Source organism: Ooceraea biroi, chromosome 4, assembly GCF_003672135.1.
Source record: "Ooceraea biroi isolate clonal line C1 chromosome 4, Obir_v5.4, whole genome shotgun sequence".
Classification (NCBI taxonomy): Eukaryota; Metazoa; Arthropoda; class Insecta; order Hymenoptera; family Formicidae; genus Ooceraea; species Ooceraea biroi.
In genome coordinates this window covers 6,306,752-6,322,321 of record NC_039509.1, presented here as the reverse complement: position 1 = coordinate 6,322,321, position 15,570 = coordinate 6,306,752, and the positions used below count along the sequence as shown (strand labels likewise).

Genomic DNA, 15,570 nt, shown 5'->3' with positions numbered 1-15,570 from the left:
GTTGCCACGGCGATAATGCATCTCTCGCGAGTATCCACGCGCGCGGTGCAATTCTCTCGGCATGCCAAGCGCTGGAAAAGCTGAATGAATGCAAATCTCCCGGCAGTGGCAAGGCAGCGACGGTAAGAGGAGTGTCCGAGGAGAATATGATCGCTCGAGGCTTAATTTTGCATTAGCAGTAAATAATAACCGCTAACGCGTCGCGCCAGCTTATGTTTCGACACCGCAAGCGCGATCTCTGCGACAGAGGATTGCCTCGAGTTCGAGTTCGAACTCGGGGAATTTCGTGGAGATCTTTTCGGGAAGCCTGGTCGAAACGCGCGGCAGAGCGGAACGGGCGCGGACGCACGCATCGAGAAGCGACGTGCCTGCTCTCTCCGCGAAGGAACTCTGCGTTCCATCGAAAATTCCGCTGCTCCCCGGCGTTCTCGTACAGGTATACCATGTACCTGTATGAAGCAACCCCGCTCCCGCGCGTGCTCACGCGCGCACGTGCGCGAGAGCGCCCGAGCTAGAAAGGGTTGAGGTTATCGGCGGCGCCTCGCGAAGGAGGCGAGCGGCCGCGCGACGCTGCGCGGGCCGCGTGTACGTGCACACGGTGCACGTGTCGGGGCGGCGCGGTGGTGGGGCGGAAACGTGAATGATCCATAGAGAGTCTGTGCGGTGGTGTGCGAAGGTGTGACGCGGCCCGCGCTGGTGAGAGTGCCGTCGGCGGCGACCGCTCGGCGCTGCTCCGCGCTTACGTCAGGGACTCTCAATCGTCCGCACTTGATGTGCAATAACGGCGGATCGGTGTAACGCGTCCCGCGCGACGCGTATGTGCGCTAAGGCTGTCGCGTTACCGCGAGCGACACTTTTTCATCCGCCGAAGGTAACGAGCGTGTTAAACGGAGTAAAGCGTCCTTCGCTCGACGAGACGGGTCAGCTCGGTCAGGACCACCGAGGCTGAAAAACACTGAACCACGTCACGCGGTACGCGGCACTACGCCGCGCGGTGGGGTAGAGCCGAGAAGATAAGCGGTAGTGGTAGTGATGTGAGACATTTGTGAGTCGGCTGGTTGGCGGCATCGGCAGGCCGAGGGAGCGGTGTTCTCTGGTGAGTTGGGCGCGACGCGGAGCGAGAGCGGAGGAAACGAAACGGCGCGGCGCGGTTTCGGCTTCGGAAATGGCCGCGGAAAAGTAGGGAGCGGAGAACGCGTTCCGTCGCGGCAGCAGGCGCTCGGTCCGCCGGCTTGGAGCGGTTCGGTGGTCGAAGCTCTTCGAGCTCGCGCGCGTTCGTTCATCCGGAGTATCGGCCGAGCGGGCGGGCGGCGGCGCGCGCGCGCGAGACGACTCGGGGAGATCGGCGCGAGATGAGAGCGGGATCGGGACGATCCGAAACGTAAGAGAGACACGGAACAGATTCGGGCGGAGCGGAATCTTCCTCGCACGGTCCGCTCCGCAAGAGAGAGGGATGGCCGGCGACGACGGAACAACGACGAACAATGAGATTCTCGACGCGGGGGTGGGAGAGGAGGGGCAGGATACGTCAGCGCGAGGGGAACTACATTCCAGAGTGGGCGGCATTCTGGAATGCGATCCCCCCGGTAACAGGAATTCGTCGAACGAGCGAGCCGCCGCTGCCGCCACCACCACCATCACCACCACCACCACCACCACCAACACCGCTACCGCCGCCGACGACGACGAGGACGGTGTCTGCCGATATGCGGTCGGCGCTGCTAACCGTGCTATGTCTTTCTTCGAGATGTGCCAGGTATTACATACGTCGACGATCACACTCGTCGGTTGCTCGTTCGATTTCCGTTACAGTCCTATTTTTACATCGATGTGTTCGTCCGGGCATTAACCGCCTGCGATTTAATAGCGGCATTTACAGAGTAGCTTTGCGACTGCTTTCTCTGAATCGTCCGATCGTCGGTTTTGGTGTCACGAGGTGTCTTGTCTTTTAGATTCGACTCCAGCATCTCTTTCCGCAATTGGGCCCGCCACCGCGTTACAACATCCAAGACGATTCCATCGAATCGACCGCGGAGAGCCTGGCCTATGACGTAATGCGGTACTTGTTAAAAGAGGATATCTACCTTGTATCCCAAGATCCGGTGTCCCGTACCATGAGGCACAATGTGTATCAAATGCTCAACAAGCACAGCATTCTGTTTACGAGTATGGTGAACCGTTTAAATGTCGTTCCGGACACCGCGTACGAAACATTCATGGGAGTCGCCAACGAGCTGTTCTTGCACGACGTTATCACATGGGCTAGGATCATTTGCTTGTATGCTTTCATGGGCAGGTTGGCCTTGTGGGCCAGGGACAGAAGAATGCACAACCTTAAGAACAAATTGCCGTTGTACGTTTCCAGATACGTCGGTGAAAACATAACACACTTTGTCAAAGGCTACGGTGGATGGGTGAGTACGCGCGTCATCACTTGAAAGACTGAGATACAGAAAGTAGAGTGCACAATAATACATACCTCGTGTTGTCTTTTTCCAGGAATACTTGTGCGTGGAGTATCCCGTGGTCGAAGAAATTAGCAGTGCAGTTTGGAGGAATCTACTAATGACGGGGGTCACTCTTGGCTTGATCGCTACAATCCTGTCGGTGACTTCCTGATGGGGCCTCGCGGGATCGTGCGGTTTGAGTACGATTCGTCCGAGGAATCTTCGCGTACTTATGTTTTACGAGGACACCTTCGAGTGGAATGCGAACCGATTTCTATAATGTACGCACAATATTATACGATATTTCGCACACGGACATCGGGTGTCGTCGGTTTGATTCAAGCGGAGTGCTTGCTACGTCTATTTGAGAAACACGCAAGATTAACAAAAGATACTTCAACGCGTTGACACACATAATTTTCATATCAATGTCAATCTCGGCTAGAATTGTCCTACTTTTTATATAACTACAGCCAACATACATTAGCATGAGCGACAGACAATGACGCTAGTTTCCTATTACTATACCTTGTAACGAACTAGTGAAATTAGTAAACAGAATATCTAATTTAATTCCACAACACATAGATTCAGAATTTTCAAGTACACAGTTTTAACATATATAATACTCGCGAAATTAAACATCTCTTGAAATTCATGTGAACAGGAATCTCGAAATTTTATATTGAATTTAGGTAGACACAAGCTATTTATTTATAATTTATTCTAGGTAGAGAATATATTAAATAATAAATTTTCCCCCATTTTTATATTTGGTCAGAACTGATCATATCCGCACAATTTTATAGATATACAAACTTTAAAATACATATGTAACACTGATAAAAACAGCTACAAACTGTATCACGATATATCCAAATAATGGCTACTTTCTTATATGTTGGTATACCCTATTATACTTGCAAAAATTTTATATGCATATTCAGAATAAATACTTTTATAAAATAACGATATTTTCCTGTGATCATTCTTGAAAGAAGAGAAAGAGTAAAACAGAACACTCAAAAGAACACTTGCTACGAAGGATACTAGTTTTAATTAGACAATCCTTGCAATCGATTGCACAGCAAATCAGAAAATTTAAAGGAGTTTTTTATCTTCTGATTCCATTAATACTTTAGGATACATATACATATATACGTATATTATTCGTTTGTTATAAAATTTAGTGATTTCTCGTACAATGCTATATATTACTATCGGATGGAAATTTACAGGGTAGAGCACAAATTGCTGTTATGAAAAATTTAAACGTACTTTTACGAAGAGATTACGCTATTAAACAGATAAAAACCATCCAGCGATGCAGAAGAAAGACTTGTTGATGTGATGTATATTTGTTTTCTTCAAAGGCATTGAGTAGTCAAGTATCGTGAAGCATTTTTAATGTATCTTTATAAATTATAAGCGATAAGTTTTAATATACTGTTGCATTATGTCATACGTTAAAGGGGAACAGTCTCCCTCTCTCCTCTTAATCATTATGAAATAAACTGTAAACGCGACATATTTCTGATGTGTATATGTTTGCAAATAATCAAAAATAATAACTTCATATGAAATAACTATCATTCGTATACTGCAATAAACATAATTTTCCTAACCACATCTACATAATTTGAAATATTTATCAATGAAGAATAAAAAAGATATAACCATTAGCATCTGATTTATATTAACAGCTTGAAAATAGCAAATGCTTTCAGAACATGCATTAAAAATATCTAAGTTTGTTCAAAATTCTACGTGATTGTAATTACATTTTATAAACATCTTAAATGTATAATACGATAAGTGTATTGCATAGTAGAATGTGCTGAGATGGATAACTTGCGTCTCTTTATTTCTTAACCAAGGAGGATACATTTCTGCCAAGGAAATATATTAACTGCCATTGTCAGCATCAAAATCTCGTACACATTTTCATATTCATTAAACTATCGAGATCTATCAATAAATCACTTTTAAAATTTGTAGGCCCATGTTCAGAACGCGCTTGCAACGATAAAAGCGCCTTCAATGTGGCTTCTCAGCCACATCAATCAGTGATCTTTAGAGGCACTTTTGTTGCTGTAAGCGTGTTCTGAATATGGACCATAGTGTGTATACACACACAATATATATTATGTATCTGTAATGTTAACAAAAGACAACACCCAACAATGATAAGAAGTCTCTACAAAAATCTAATACAGATGATAATGTATGATACTGGTTTACGTGTATAACTACAAAACTAAAAGCCACGGTTTTCCTCTATACACTTTCCTAGTAAAATAGTTTATCTTATTATCGTGTAATTTTTATGAGATATTCACGTAAATACCAAAAAACGGTAATTTTTGACACGAGTTTTGCAACTTTTGCAAACTATTTCAACTAAAATGCAAATAAACGCCTTTGTTATCGATTACAGTGACTTTTTCAGATATGTCTTTCTGATGGTTTTGACAGCTAAATGTTATAATTTCATATATCACACTCACGTTTTGAACACTCAGCAATTTTATTTTTTACATAGCATCATAAAGAAGAGTTTTAATATGCCGTCAATTACGAATGAAGTTAATACAGATTGTAAAATCACAAATTAGAGAATCTCCTGGCGAGTATATCTAACAATTTTTCTTACATCTAATCAAATTTTGCGACTGTACAGAAAACACAACTGCGTTTTAATTTTTATTTCAGATTCCCTAATGTGCATAATAGCAAGACTCAACAATTTCCGTTTAATAAATCTTCGAAATTGTCTACTTTTATTTGACTATTGTATCAATATTACTATATTTAAGTATTATATGCATTTGCATATGCGTGAATATATACTATGTTAACTGTACAAATGGAACTCATTTTCCACTCATATATTGACAATATATAATAAGTAATCGTTTTATTATAGTCATTAAATTTTTAATTAGAGTTAGCTCTAATGGTATATGAAACATATCGTCAGCGTTATGCAGAGAATAGCAATCAGATTAAATAAGAAGCAATAAACAATCATAAACAATAATAATAAAATAATCAAGATATAATTGTTTCAAAGAAAATATTCCAAAGTACTTTGATAGACTGGGAAGGATCGAAGTAGATATTGAGAATATCTAGATAAAACCAATACAAGATATAATAATCTCAATCTCAATGTTATCATACAAAATATTCAAAAACACAAATTGTATAACTGGCATGTTACACTAAATTATATGTAACGGGACATTTATGTGTGAAATCAAAATGTAATACGAAAGACTCAAGAACATTTATCTCATGCATATGTATGTATGTATGTGATTTAAGATATAAAATATTAAATTTACATAAAGAAAAACCGCAATAGTATGAGTATTTTCATTACAATTTGATCATCATACGCATGCTACTTTTACGCGTGTATGTGTGAGATATCACAAACTTGGCCCCCATTAAACTGCGCAACGTCAGTATGAGCAATTAACTAATACTTTAATCGTAATTATTTTAATTTTGTAAAGAGTAAGAATAAAATATACACAGAAAAAAAAGAGAAGAAAGGCTATATTATACTAGTTTGCTGAATATTTAATTTTTAAGTATATTTGATTTCCTTAATTAAAAGAGTACAGCAAAAATAGGCGAGAAGAGGAAAAGCTCGTTCGTTAAGGATAGATACATAACACTGGCGATACGCATATAACAATTTAGTGTCTCTTAAAGATTGGCAGTTGTAGCCTGGACGTATCGTGGTCCAAAATAGGGCAAAACAGTTGGGATGACGTTTTTTTTGTTATATCGGGCTCGTTTTACATCTTACACGACTATCCTTAAAATTAATGGGAAGAAGATTAATGAATTGTCAGAACTCAATGGTTTTGCGATTAACTAAAAGTTCGATAAAATATGTTAAATAAAATAGTAAATTTTCTCAGCCGAGATTTTACATTGCAACGTAATATTGCTAAATATAGTTGAGATAATAATGTGCGATTATAATAACACGTTGTAAACGTGTCAATGAACGTAACTAATATTATTACGACATTATCTAAAACAATGCGGTATTTTTATCAAGAATAAGAGTCTATGTATTAGTTAATACATAGATGTATGAATACAATGATATGCAACACACAGCAAGCACAAATTAAAATGTTTCTCCGATCAGCTTATTGCGATCGGTTTGAATTTTAATAGGTTGACTTCAATATTCATCATAAACGACATTATACGTGTGGCCACAGAGCATATTAATATATAAAGTGCATATAACATGTTTATATATCACTTTGTGACATGCTCCATTTCTGTCTCTTAGTTCTTTCTTGGTTTATCACAGCTGGGGCAGAGGTGGGAAGGAAGAGGACTTGTGTCACACCCCAAGAAATAAAAACTAGTGAAAATCCTCTATTCCTTGTAGTCCCACCATTCCTTCTCGTATCCTTCGTGGACATGTTCTAAAAGCACTTTTCTCCGACTGTCGCAGTATCTGAAAAATAATAATTTGTTGCGTTAACGCTACAGCAAGATCATCTCGTTTTCTTCGACAACAATCGAACGAGAAATTCTTACCTATATTTATCCTGAACCTTTTGCTTGATGTCTGCCAAATTTTCACTCGTGATATCTCTCTCGAGATATTCGGAGAGGCATTCTGTGGCGCTCTCCAAATCCTTTTGGTTATCCTCGAAAATCACAGATTGATTGTTCTTTTTCACGTAGTACGCAAAGACGTAGGTGTACATAAGTGTCTGTCTACAGGAACATAAAATGTCGACTGCTTTTTTTAAGAATTGTACCTGAAAAATACGCGTAAGAAGTATCAGTAATTACGTACATTTATATTCAGTAAATTCTAGAGGCTCTCTGTATTTAATTATCACTATGCTGTACCTCAATCCACGACATGTTGTGCTGCTGCATCTCCTCCATCTTTTCCTTCACGCTGGCGTACAATTTACTCTCAAATTTCAGTGATTGCATATGATTCATATATCTGTTGCAATAAAATAGATATCTTTGTAAAGCCGATCTGGACTTTTCCTGCGCATCCCTGGCGACCTTAGCTTCCTCCTCGTCGTAGCGATTACAGTTGTACCAACTGGAACCATGCGGCTCCCACGGCCCAAGACACACCCAGCAAAATTCAGTTTTGCAATTCTGATTTTTGCAAACCATGTGGTTACACCCGCCATCCTTCTCGATGGTAACGTTACATTTCGGGCATTCCTTTGTGTTGGCAGCGATCCAGTTTGACGTCTCAGAATCATCATCACACTTTTTGATCCACTTGCGCAATAAATGACACTTTACGGGATCATGCCAGTTTTCGCCACAGTGAAAACAAAAAATGTGACCGCATTTGCAAGTAACTGGTCTGGCTTCCACGTATTGCACCTTGATCGCGTTGTTGCAATCGGGTGAGGGACACCATCTCAGTAGCCTGTTACACTAAAAGCATAATAAATGTTTGTACTTGTGGCCTGTAATGAATACGACTACGTGTTCATCTATTAGGTATGAAGCTATTACTTCGACAAAGCTGTTGGTGATTAAGTGCTGATACTTTAATTTAACTTTGGAATCTTTGACAAGCCGCATAACACTGGCGTCATCGACTAAAATGTCGCAGGCATGAGCAGCACACGCGATCGTTTGTCCCACTCCTTCCTCCATGATTTTAGTTGTTAGGTACTCGCCCCAGCAACCGGTGCAGAAACGATGTCCACATTCAAGACCAGTCATCATCTGATATTTTTTCAAAATTTTCTCAGTAAGTCGCATTCTTTTATAACTACTAATCTTTCTTTTTCGAAACTATTAAGAAGTAAGTAAAAACTTACTGATGATGGGAGAGTCGTAAAGCAAATCCCGCATTCTTCTGTTCCGTTTGTCATTCTTTTGGACTATTAATTATGATAAACATAATTTAAATTTTAATCTTTAATAAATATAATTTTCAGTGTAATTAATTAGTAACAAAATATAATTTACGAAATTATATTTCATTACTTGTTATTAAGTTGAGTCATCATCGCGTCTAGATGGCAACGCAAATATTATAGCGATGGTTTGAAGAATTTTGGTTTTCTAAAGGTTGCTTATCTTGCCATACAATACACGACAAGCTATATTGTGTGTCACAAATACATGTTTAGTTTGATTCATCGTCACCTAGACCCGACCCAGATTACTTAGTTAATTGACTTAATATTTACCAAAGAACTTTGAGCGGATCGACTTCTACTTATCAAAGGACCCTTTCTAAATGGATTAATGACACGTGCTTCGGCGAATAATTTCTCTTGATCACCATCGTAAAAACGTTCCATCAACTTTTCTTTGTCCCATTTAAAGTGATTTAATAAAATACGTGTAGTTGTCGCTGGTATCTGCAGATAAGTAAATGTATTTATTGCGCTTTCTATATACTGTATTTATAATCGATTCCGCAAACTTCATCTCACATAAATTACCATCAAAGGGAAAGAGCTTACTTCAACTACAGTATTGACTTCCTTGATAGAATCAACCATGTGTTGCACTATCTCCTCTGTGGAAAGTACTTCAAATGGGTATTCGTCAACATCGGTGGCACGTTCACGCGGATTCCCAGACTCTATTTCCATAGCAAAGTCGACGTCATCACCGCTCGACTCGTTGCCAGAGTCAACGTCATCGTAAAGAGTTTCTTCTTCCGAATCCATTGTTGCGTAAAATTAACGCGTGTGTTTTCTGACACTGACGTTCCCTTTCTTGGTCTATATACGCCACATATGCACTATCGCGGCATTGGCTACAGGAGGTTTACGGGAGTACGCTGAATGCACTGTTGATTTAATGGGTTTCGTTTTGTATGACTCATGTGCTACTACAAGGGTATACAACAAATGCGCATTACTAGCTACTGTTGCATCAACACGTATGTACTAATGTACAATACAACACACTCTGATACTGATCACAACAACTTACACTTTTACTCGATTTGTAAATACATGTAAAATATCGATTTATTTAAAGATTTCGATCGTTGGATTTTTGTTCACCGTGGCGAATATCGATAATTTTGCGACGCGAGACCGAGAATAATTTGCGACTAGAAGAAAAAGTAACACGCGCACCTGCTACGAGGAAACTGGATGAAAACAGCTTGCGTTTCAGTACATGACGTCATCGTTTCTCGATACTTGCCGAATAAAGCATCCCGAAAGCAGCCTCTCGCTCACGCGTTACCGCTGCCGCGTCGCGGAACCGCCTCCCGCGACAGCGTTTGAATCTTCGGCGGCGCAGAAAGTCGAAAAATTTTCAAACGTTTCTGTTACGGAAAAAGAAAGGGAACGAAATCAGCTGCCAAAACATCCGAAACGAACTCCGGCAGCTGACGCACTAACAGTTACCGCGACGGCGAAAATGGCGGCGATGCTCCGCCTCGACTGACCAATCGCGACGCTCCGTCGGATGAGCGGCCAATGGCGATGCGTGCGCTGGCGGGATTGATATTTTGTATTGTTTCGCAGAAGCCACTTTTGCTCGCTCTACCTTGAGAGATCGCGGGTGCGAAGGTCCACGGAGATGCTAAACGAGACGCGCTCCTAAAATCGGACGCGGTCGATGACGCTGTCGAAAGAGTCGATTCCGATTTGCATCCGACGTGAATACACGCACGAAGGACGAGCGTGTTGCAACTCGGATTCTCACTAATTAATGCGCGCTAATAATAATAAGGCACGATGACACATTAGTTCAAGGTAATTGATCGTGACCCTGTCGCGCGCGCGAATGACCTTCCTGCCGAAGTGGCAAGATGCACGTTTCCTCGTAAGCGAGTGCGCGATTTCAGTGAGTTTCACTGGCAAACGTTCCGACCGGGCGAGAAACGCACGACGATAAACAGATAGAGGACGAACCGTTCGACTCACGTGGTGCCGTTGCACTCGTTGGCAAACCCTACACGCAACGTAACCTAAAAGAAAACCCAAAATTCCGCGCGTTATCGAGGAAGAGTCGGTAACTCGAGTACATCGAGTGGGTTCGCGGTACTTGGCCGTATCACACGGAGAACCACGGAACAGCACGCGGAGAATACAGCACGGCACACGGAGAACGGAGGTTACGTCGTTGCGTTTGCGGGGCACGTGTCCCTCCTCGCTCGTGGACAACGAGCGTTGCGAGTGTCGCGAGCGAGGCGCAGGGGAGTCCACGAGTCGACTTCGTGGAACGCCGTCTTTGCTGCGAGAGAGACGAAAGAGCCTCGCGCGAGTCTATAGCTCGGGCACTGCTGCCACGTCCGCGACGACGCGCGGCATCGGGTCCCTCGGCGATCGAGCGACGAGCATGCCGCGGTTCCCCGTCGTCGACGTTACCGTCGCGAGCTTCGTGGTCCGCCGCTCCGTGGACGGGAAATTTCACGAGAGAGACCCTCCTGCGAAACGGCGAGAGAGTGCGGCGCACTCGCACGAAACCGACCCGTCGTCGCGATGAACCAACGAGCGAGTACGAACCGTCGCTGCGCCCCGGCCGTGACGCTAACTCCGTCGCGCTGATTCTCGTCCCGGCACCGTGAAGTGGGCCCCGTGTCGTACCGCGCGCACAGCTGACACACGTTCGCTCCCGTCGGCGACGCCACACCGTTAAAAATTGTGCGTCCATATGTTAAAATTGTCTTGTGTTGCCATGTTTTGATTACTACTTCAATGTAAAATTAGCATGCAACTGATATGTTATTAATTTTATAACAATTTTATATGTTACATTAATGTTAACTTCATAACTTAACATTTTGTGTATGTCTCTTAGAAATGGAATATTATTTCAAATGCTTTTAACACAATAATTTTAAACAATCAACATGTCACAAAGTCAGTTTAACATTCTAAAAGAAGTTAAAGTAAATCTTCAAATAATCATGAACTTTGACATATAAAATAATCAAATTTACTAAAATTAAATGTTTCTATCAAAAATAATTTAAGTTGAAATAATTACTATCATGTGTTAATATAACATAAAAAGTAAATATTCATATTGTATGAACGAAAATGTTCTATCAACTTTTCTGATGAGTTATTGTAACTTCTCTTCCATGTAGTTTTCAATTACTTTGTATGTTATTTTTACATCACTTAAAGTTACAATAACAAAAATAAATATAAAGTATTGTGTTAATTACTTAACATTTCTAGTTTGTCAAGAAGTAACATACGACGAATGAGTTACTTTAACTTAAAATTTAGAGTGGACTTTTTGGGACATGCAAAAAATGTTAAAATTAACATTTTATTTTTTACTGTGCAGCTCCCACGAGCTTCACGTTCCGTCGTGCATCGCATGGGGCTGCGCACTGTTTATGACTAGTATTAAAATATTCTTTTCGTTTTCAATAAGATCTAGCGCTCTAGACACGTCGCAACGGCACTCGTGCTTCCCGTCAATAGGAACGTGATTGACGTATCGCGTCCCGATATACTTCACTTCGAACTTCATATATCGAAGTTAAACGTGTTTTGTATAAAAAATAGAATATAATTGAAACAAATTTGATCTTGTATGATCTATAATAAATAATTATCTTGCAAAGTCAAGAGATAAAGCCAGATAGCGAGAAGAGAGTCGATACCTTTGCTGCGCGAACAAATTGTATAAGAGGATAAATCGTTCGGTTGAATAATTTACTTACCAATTTGCTCCCTGGACATTTGCTGATATCGGTCTAGGTTTCATTCATAATACATGATTACGTTCACGCGTGAGCAACCTGATGCACATGGACGGGGCAAAGTCGTGTCGTCACGTTAGTCCGCGTCTGTATGGACACGTTTCGCCAGAAATGTCACGGTGAATCGTCCTAGTCCCCGGGAGAAATGAGTTTACCCACCGTGAGTGATTACTGTCTGCTGGAAAAGATTGGCACCGGAAGCTATGCGACTGTGTACAAAGCGTTTAAAAAGGTACGTGCAGATTTGAGGTTCGGATCGAAAACGACGTTTATCGATGCCCGCAGTGGCAATATCGTAACTATTATCGGGTATATGCGGGCGCATATTATTGTTATTTACGTCAGCACGTACGCGCGCATAACGATTTCTTACGTATCTTTTTCCTGTACAATTTGCAAAACGATAAATACACTCTATCGCCGGAAACGCGATAGCGTTTTATGTATTCCATTCGGATACAGTGTCGGACTAGTTTCCTTTGGGCCCTGGCACTTAACTTTCAAATGATATTGCGACCTTACGTACGTTGCATAACATGCAAATTTTTCTACGGATCATAGACTTAATTTTCAATGCGAAAGTAGACTTATTATCAGCCGGGAGAAGCTTCAAGCACGACTCGCCAATTATCCAGAAAGGATTTTGTCACGTTGATCGAGATATAACTCTCGAAATTTTATTCGAGATCGTTATTGCTTTTTTTAATTGTCTCAGGATGGGAATCGAGAGGTAATCGCTATCAAGTGTGTGGATAAAGGCTCGCTCTCGAAATCGGCAATCGACAATCTCGTGACGGAGATCAAACTGTTAAATGTCTTGAAACACCAACACATTGTAGAGATGAAAGATTTTTTCTGGGACGAAGGGTTCGTTATATATGATACTTTTTTTACGATTTTATAACGATATTTGATATGTGAAATATCAACGAATTAAATTAAGCGGGAAATATTGGATAAAATATAGCTTTGATCCGTGTTAACTCACACATACAACAGGCACATATATATCGTAATGGAGTACTGCGACGGCGGAGACTTATCGAGTTTTATAAAAAAAAGACACAAGCTACCCGAAAACATTTGCCGCAGATTTCTGCAACAACTTGCATTAGCTTTGAGATACCTGCGTGATCATAATGTTTGCCACATGGATCTCAAACCGCAAAATTTATTGTTGATGAAGAAACCCCAACTGGTGCTCAAGGTTGGAGGTTGGTAATGTTTAAAAATATATATTTGCTTTTACTTATCTATTTTTGAGAAATTCGTAATCTCTTTATTTTACCGAAACTATTAATTATAATATAATTAACAACATGTCATTACGTCACGCCGTTTTAGATTTCGGTTTCGCACAGTACCTCTCGAATTCAGAGCACAAATTCACGATACGCGGCTCACCTCTTTACATGGCACCCGAGATGCTCCTGAAACATGAATACGACGCTCGTGCCGATCTGTGGAGCGTCGGAGTGATTATGTACGAGTGCCTTTTCGGAAAAGCTCCCTACTCTAGCAGTAGTTTTCAAGAACTAGCGGAAAAGATCAAAGCTAGCCGACACATAGAGGTGATTTCGCCTTTACTTGTTTTATCTGGCTCTAAAAATATACTTGATCCAATTCGTAACTTTGGGACATAATGGTAGCAATCTTTTCTTGAATATATATGAATAGCATTATTTAAACATTGAAACATTCAGGATCTTAATACGTAACGTGATATTATGATTTCTCTATATTTGCGAGATAAATAATTCAATGATATGCAAACTGTTAACTCGCTGGGCTCGGTGATATATAAATAATATGCACATTAATTCAAATGAGCTTTGATCTTGAATCATCTATGAAGATTAACTGTACTTATTAGATACCGAAGGCAGCTCATATTTCGGCGATGTGCAAAGATTTGCTCATGGCTTTATTGAAGCATAATCCTAGCAATCGGATAACGTACGACGAATTTTTTGCGCACGAATTTTTGGATTTGGAACACGCACCCACCAAAGAAAATTACGAGAAGGCAGTAGCGTTGGTGCATAGAGCTGTTGAAGCGGACGCTGAGAAAAATGCAAAGGAAGCATTTTGTCTCTACTGCGACTCTCTTAGATATTTCATTCCAATCTTAACGAGTAAGAACGAAAGCCATAAAAATTATATTTGTTTCGAACCAGTTGATTTATATTAATGTTTTGAGCGAGGGAGAGGCGATGTTCTTTTATATATAAGTAAATATATATATATATATATAATTATATATATACTTATGTTATTTGATTAGACGAAACTGATTTAAAGCGAAAGGAATTATTACGACATCGCGTGAATGATTACATAAGAAGAGCAGAAACGCTTAAAGTAGCATTCGTGGACGAAACCTGTTCACTGAAATCTGAAAATAAAGGAAACACTTGGTCTTTGCAAAAAGTACCGTCCTTAGAGGAAAGCACATACACATGCAACGAATTACGTTTGTATTATACTGAAAATATCAGAATAAAATGTTGATTTCAAATAAAATTTTAGACGATCAATTATTTCGTTTAGTCACCTATGTAAACATGAGAACTGACGTCAGAGAATATTTCGATTCTTTCGATAGATCGTAAATGACAGTCATTACATAATCTGTTTATTGATAGGGATACTCGGTAAAAGTACTCCAGGTATGACGGATGCACTTGAAATAGGAGAAGCTGGTGAGCAATATCTCGCCGAGGGTAACTACGCTCTGGCTTTAGAAAAATTTCAGTCTTGCTTGAGCGTACTTGTGCCCCTACTGGGTAAGGAGCCGTTAGGCCGAAGAAGAGATTTGCTGCATAAGCAGGTGAATGGATGATGAATATTAAGCCTTATTAAAATAAATGTTGCAACGTTATTGAACATTTCTGAAACTAGAATGAAACATTTCCCATGGATTTTTATGGATCTTTATAATTCAAAGTATGCCTTCTTATCTACATTATATAACCACATATATAACTACGTGCAAGGTAGAGAAGCAAAAGGAGAAAGATTTATGTCTAAACAAAATATTTATTTGCTTTTAACAGGTACAGATTTGGATGAAAGAGGCTGAAAGTACCAAAGGACTTTTAGCTACCAAGGATATAGATTCTTCGCAGCGCGCTTCAGACGAACAATGTATATTACAATAATTAATGTACAATTGCCACGAGTCTAATTGTACATATTTAAAAAAGTATAAGTGTCACATATGAGTATATAATTTTTATTGTCACATTTTTCTACTTCTTACAAATTTGCCATTCCATGCTCTGTATCATGTATTATATCCTATAATAAATAGTTTGATATTTATTTCTTATAGCCTTGTACATGTAAACTAAGTAATGAATTTTTACAACTGACTAATGATACCTAAAACTGCGTTAATCT

The 15,570-nt window shown here is 40.5% G+C and overlaps 3 protein-coding genes across 11 annotated transcripts; 2 read left to right on the top strand and 1 right to left on the bottom strand.

Annotated features, from left to right (window-relative positions):
- Nucleotides 1-1,326: 1,326 nt before the first annotated feature.
- On the top strand, nucleotides 1,327-4,034 carry LOC105282525. Its single transcript, XM_011344545.3, has 3 exons — nucleotides 1,327-1,756; nucleotides 1,953-2,414; nucleotides 2,500-4,034. The coding sequence occupies exons 1-3, from the start codon at nucleotides 1,454-1,456 to the stop codon at nucleotides 2,617-2,619; spliced, it is 885 nt and encodes a 294-aa protein (XP_011342847.1). The 5' UTR covers nucleotides 1,327-1,453; the 3' UTR covers nucleotides 2,620-4,034.
- Nucleotides 4,035-5,153: 1,119 nt separating this feature from the next.
- LOC105282523 (potential E3 ubiquitin-protein ligase ariadne-1) lies at nucleotides 5,154-12,219 on the bottom strand. 8 transcript variants are annotated; one of them, XM_011344544.1, is made up of 8 exons: nucleotides 12,130-12,219; nucleotides 8,948-9,279; nucleotides 8,669-8,842; nucleotides 8,294-8,356; nucleotides 7,983-8,198; nucleotides 7,344-7,901; nucleotides 7,023-7,249; nucleotides 5,154-6,939 (listed from the first exon to the last, which is right to left on the bottom strand). In XM_011344544.1, exons 2-8 carry the CDS (start codon nucleotides 9,155-9,157, stop codon nucleotides 6,858-6,860), a joined length of 1,530 nt encoding a protein of 509 aa, XP_011342846.1. In that variant the 5' UTR covers nucleotides 9,158-9,279; nucleotides 12,130-12,219; the 3' UTR covers nucleotides 5,154-6,857. The 8 variants fall into 8 exon arrangements, with proteins under 8 accessions (XP_011342846.1, XP_011342841.1, XP_011342843.1 ...); XM_011344539.3 differs by lacking the exon at nucleotides 12,130-12,219 and adding an exon at nucleotides 10,361-10,775 and having other exon boundaries at nucleotides 8,948-9,321; XM_011344541.3 differs by lacking the exon at nucleotides 12,130-12,219 and adding an exon at nucleotides 10,361-10,775.
- Nucleotides 12,220-12,257: 38 nt separating this feature from the next.
- On the top strand, nucleotides 12,258-15,492 carry LOC105282522 (serine/threonine-protein kinase ULK3). Of its 2 annotated transcripts, XM_011344535.2 has the most exons (8): nucleotides 12,258-12,400; nucleotides 12,884-13,035; nucleotides 13,168-13,382; nucleotides 13,513-13,739; nucleotides 14,042-14,303; nucleotides 14,453-14,641; nucleotides 14,814-14,998; nucleotides 15,225-15,492. In XM_011344535.2, exons 1-8 carry the CDS (start codon nucleotides 12,314-12,316, stop codon nucleotides 15,327-15,329), a joined length of 1,422 nt encoding a protein of 473 aa, XP_011342837.1. In that variant the 5' UTR covers nucleotides 12,258-12,313; the 3' UTR covers nucleotides 15,330-15,492. The 2 variants fall into 2 exon arrangements, with proteins under 2 accessions (XP_011342837.1, XP_026825173.1); XM_026969372.1 differs by lacking the exon at nucleotides 12,258-12,400 and having other exon boundaries at nucleotides 12,903-13,035; nucleotides 13,136-13,382.
- The last annotated feature ends 78 nt before the right edge of the window (nucleotides 15,493-15,570 follow it).

What these genes read in the sequence shown, in the direction of transcription:
- LOC105282522 (XM_011344535.2), top strand. Translation starts at nt 12,314, where the DNA reads ATGAGTTTACCCACCGTGAGTGATTACTGTCTGCTGGAAAAGATTGGC. An exon ending in TGTACAAAGCGTTTAAAAAG is followed by an intron (nt 12,401 to 12,883) that starts GTACGTGCAGAT and finishes TAATTGTCTCAG; the next exon opens with GATGGGAATCGAGAGGTAAT. An exon ending in ATACACATGCAACGAATTAC is followed by an intron (nt 14,642 to 14,813) that starts GTTTGTATTATA and finishes GTTTATTGATAG; the next exon opens with GGATACTCGGTAAAAGTACT.
- LOC105282525 (XM_011344545.3), top strand. Translation starts at nt 1,454, where the DNA reads ATGGCCGGCGACGACGGAACAACGACGAACAATGAGATTCTCGACGCG. An exon ending in CTTTCTTCGAGATGTGCCAG is followed by an intron (nt 1,757 to 1,952) that starts GTATTACATACG and finishes CTTGTCTTTTAG; the next exon opens with ATTCGACTCCAGCATCTCTT. An exon ending in TCAAAGGCTACGGTGGATGG is followed by an intron (nt 2,415 to 2,499) that starts GTGAGTACGCGC and finishes GTCTTTTTCCAG; the next exon opens with GAATACTTGTGCGTGGAGTA.
- LOC105282523 (XM_011344544.1), bottom strand. Translation starts at nt 9,157, where the DNA reads ATGGATTCGGAAGAAGAAACTCTTTACGATGACGTTGACTCTGGCAAC. An exon ending in AAGTCAATACTGTAGTTGAA is followed by an intron (nt 8,843 to 8,947) that starts GTAAGCTCTTTC and finishes ACTTATCTGCAG; the next exon opens with ATACCAGCGACAACTACACG. An exon ending in GATCCGCTCAAAGTTCTTTG is followed by an intron (nt 8,357 to 8,668) that starts GTAAATATTAAG and finishes CATAATTAATAG; the next exon opens with TCCAAAAGAATGACAAACGG.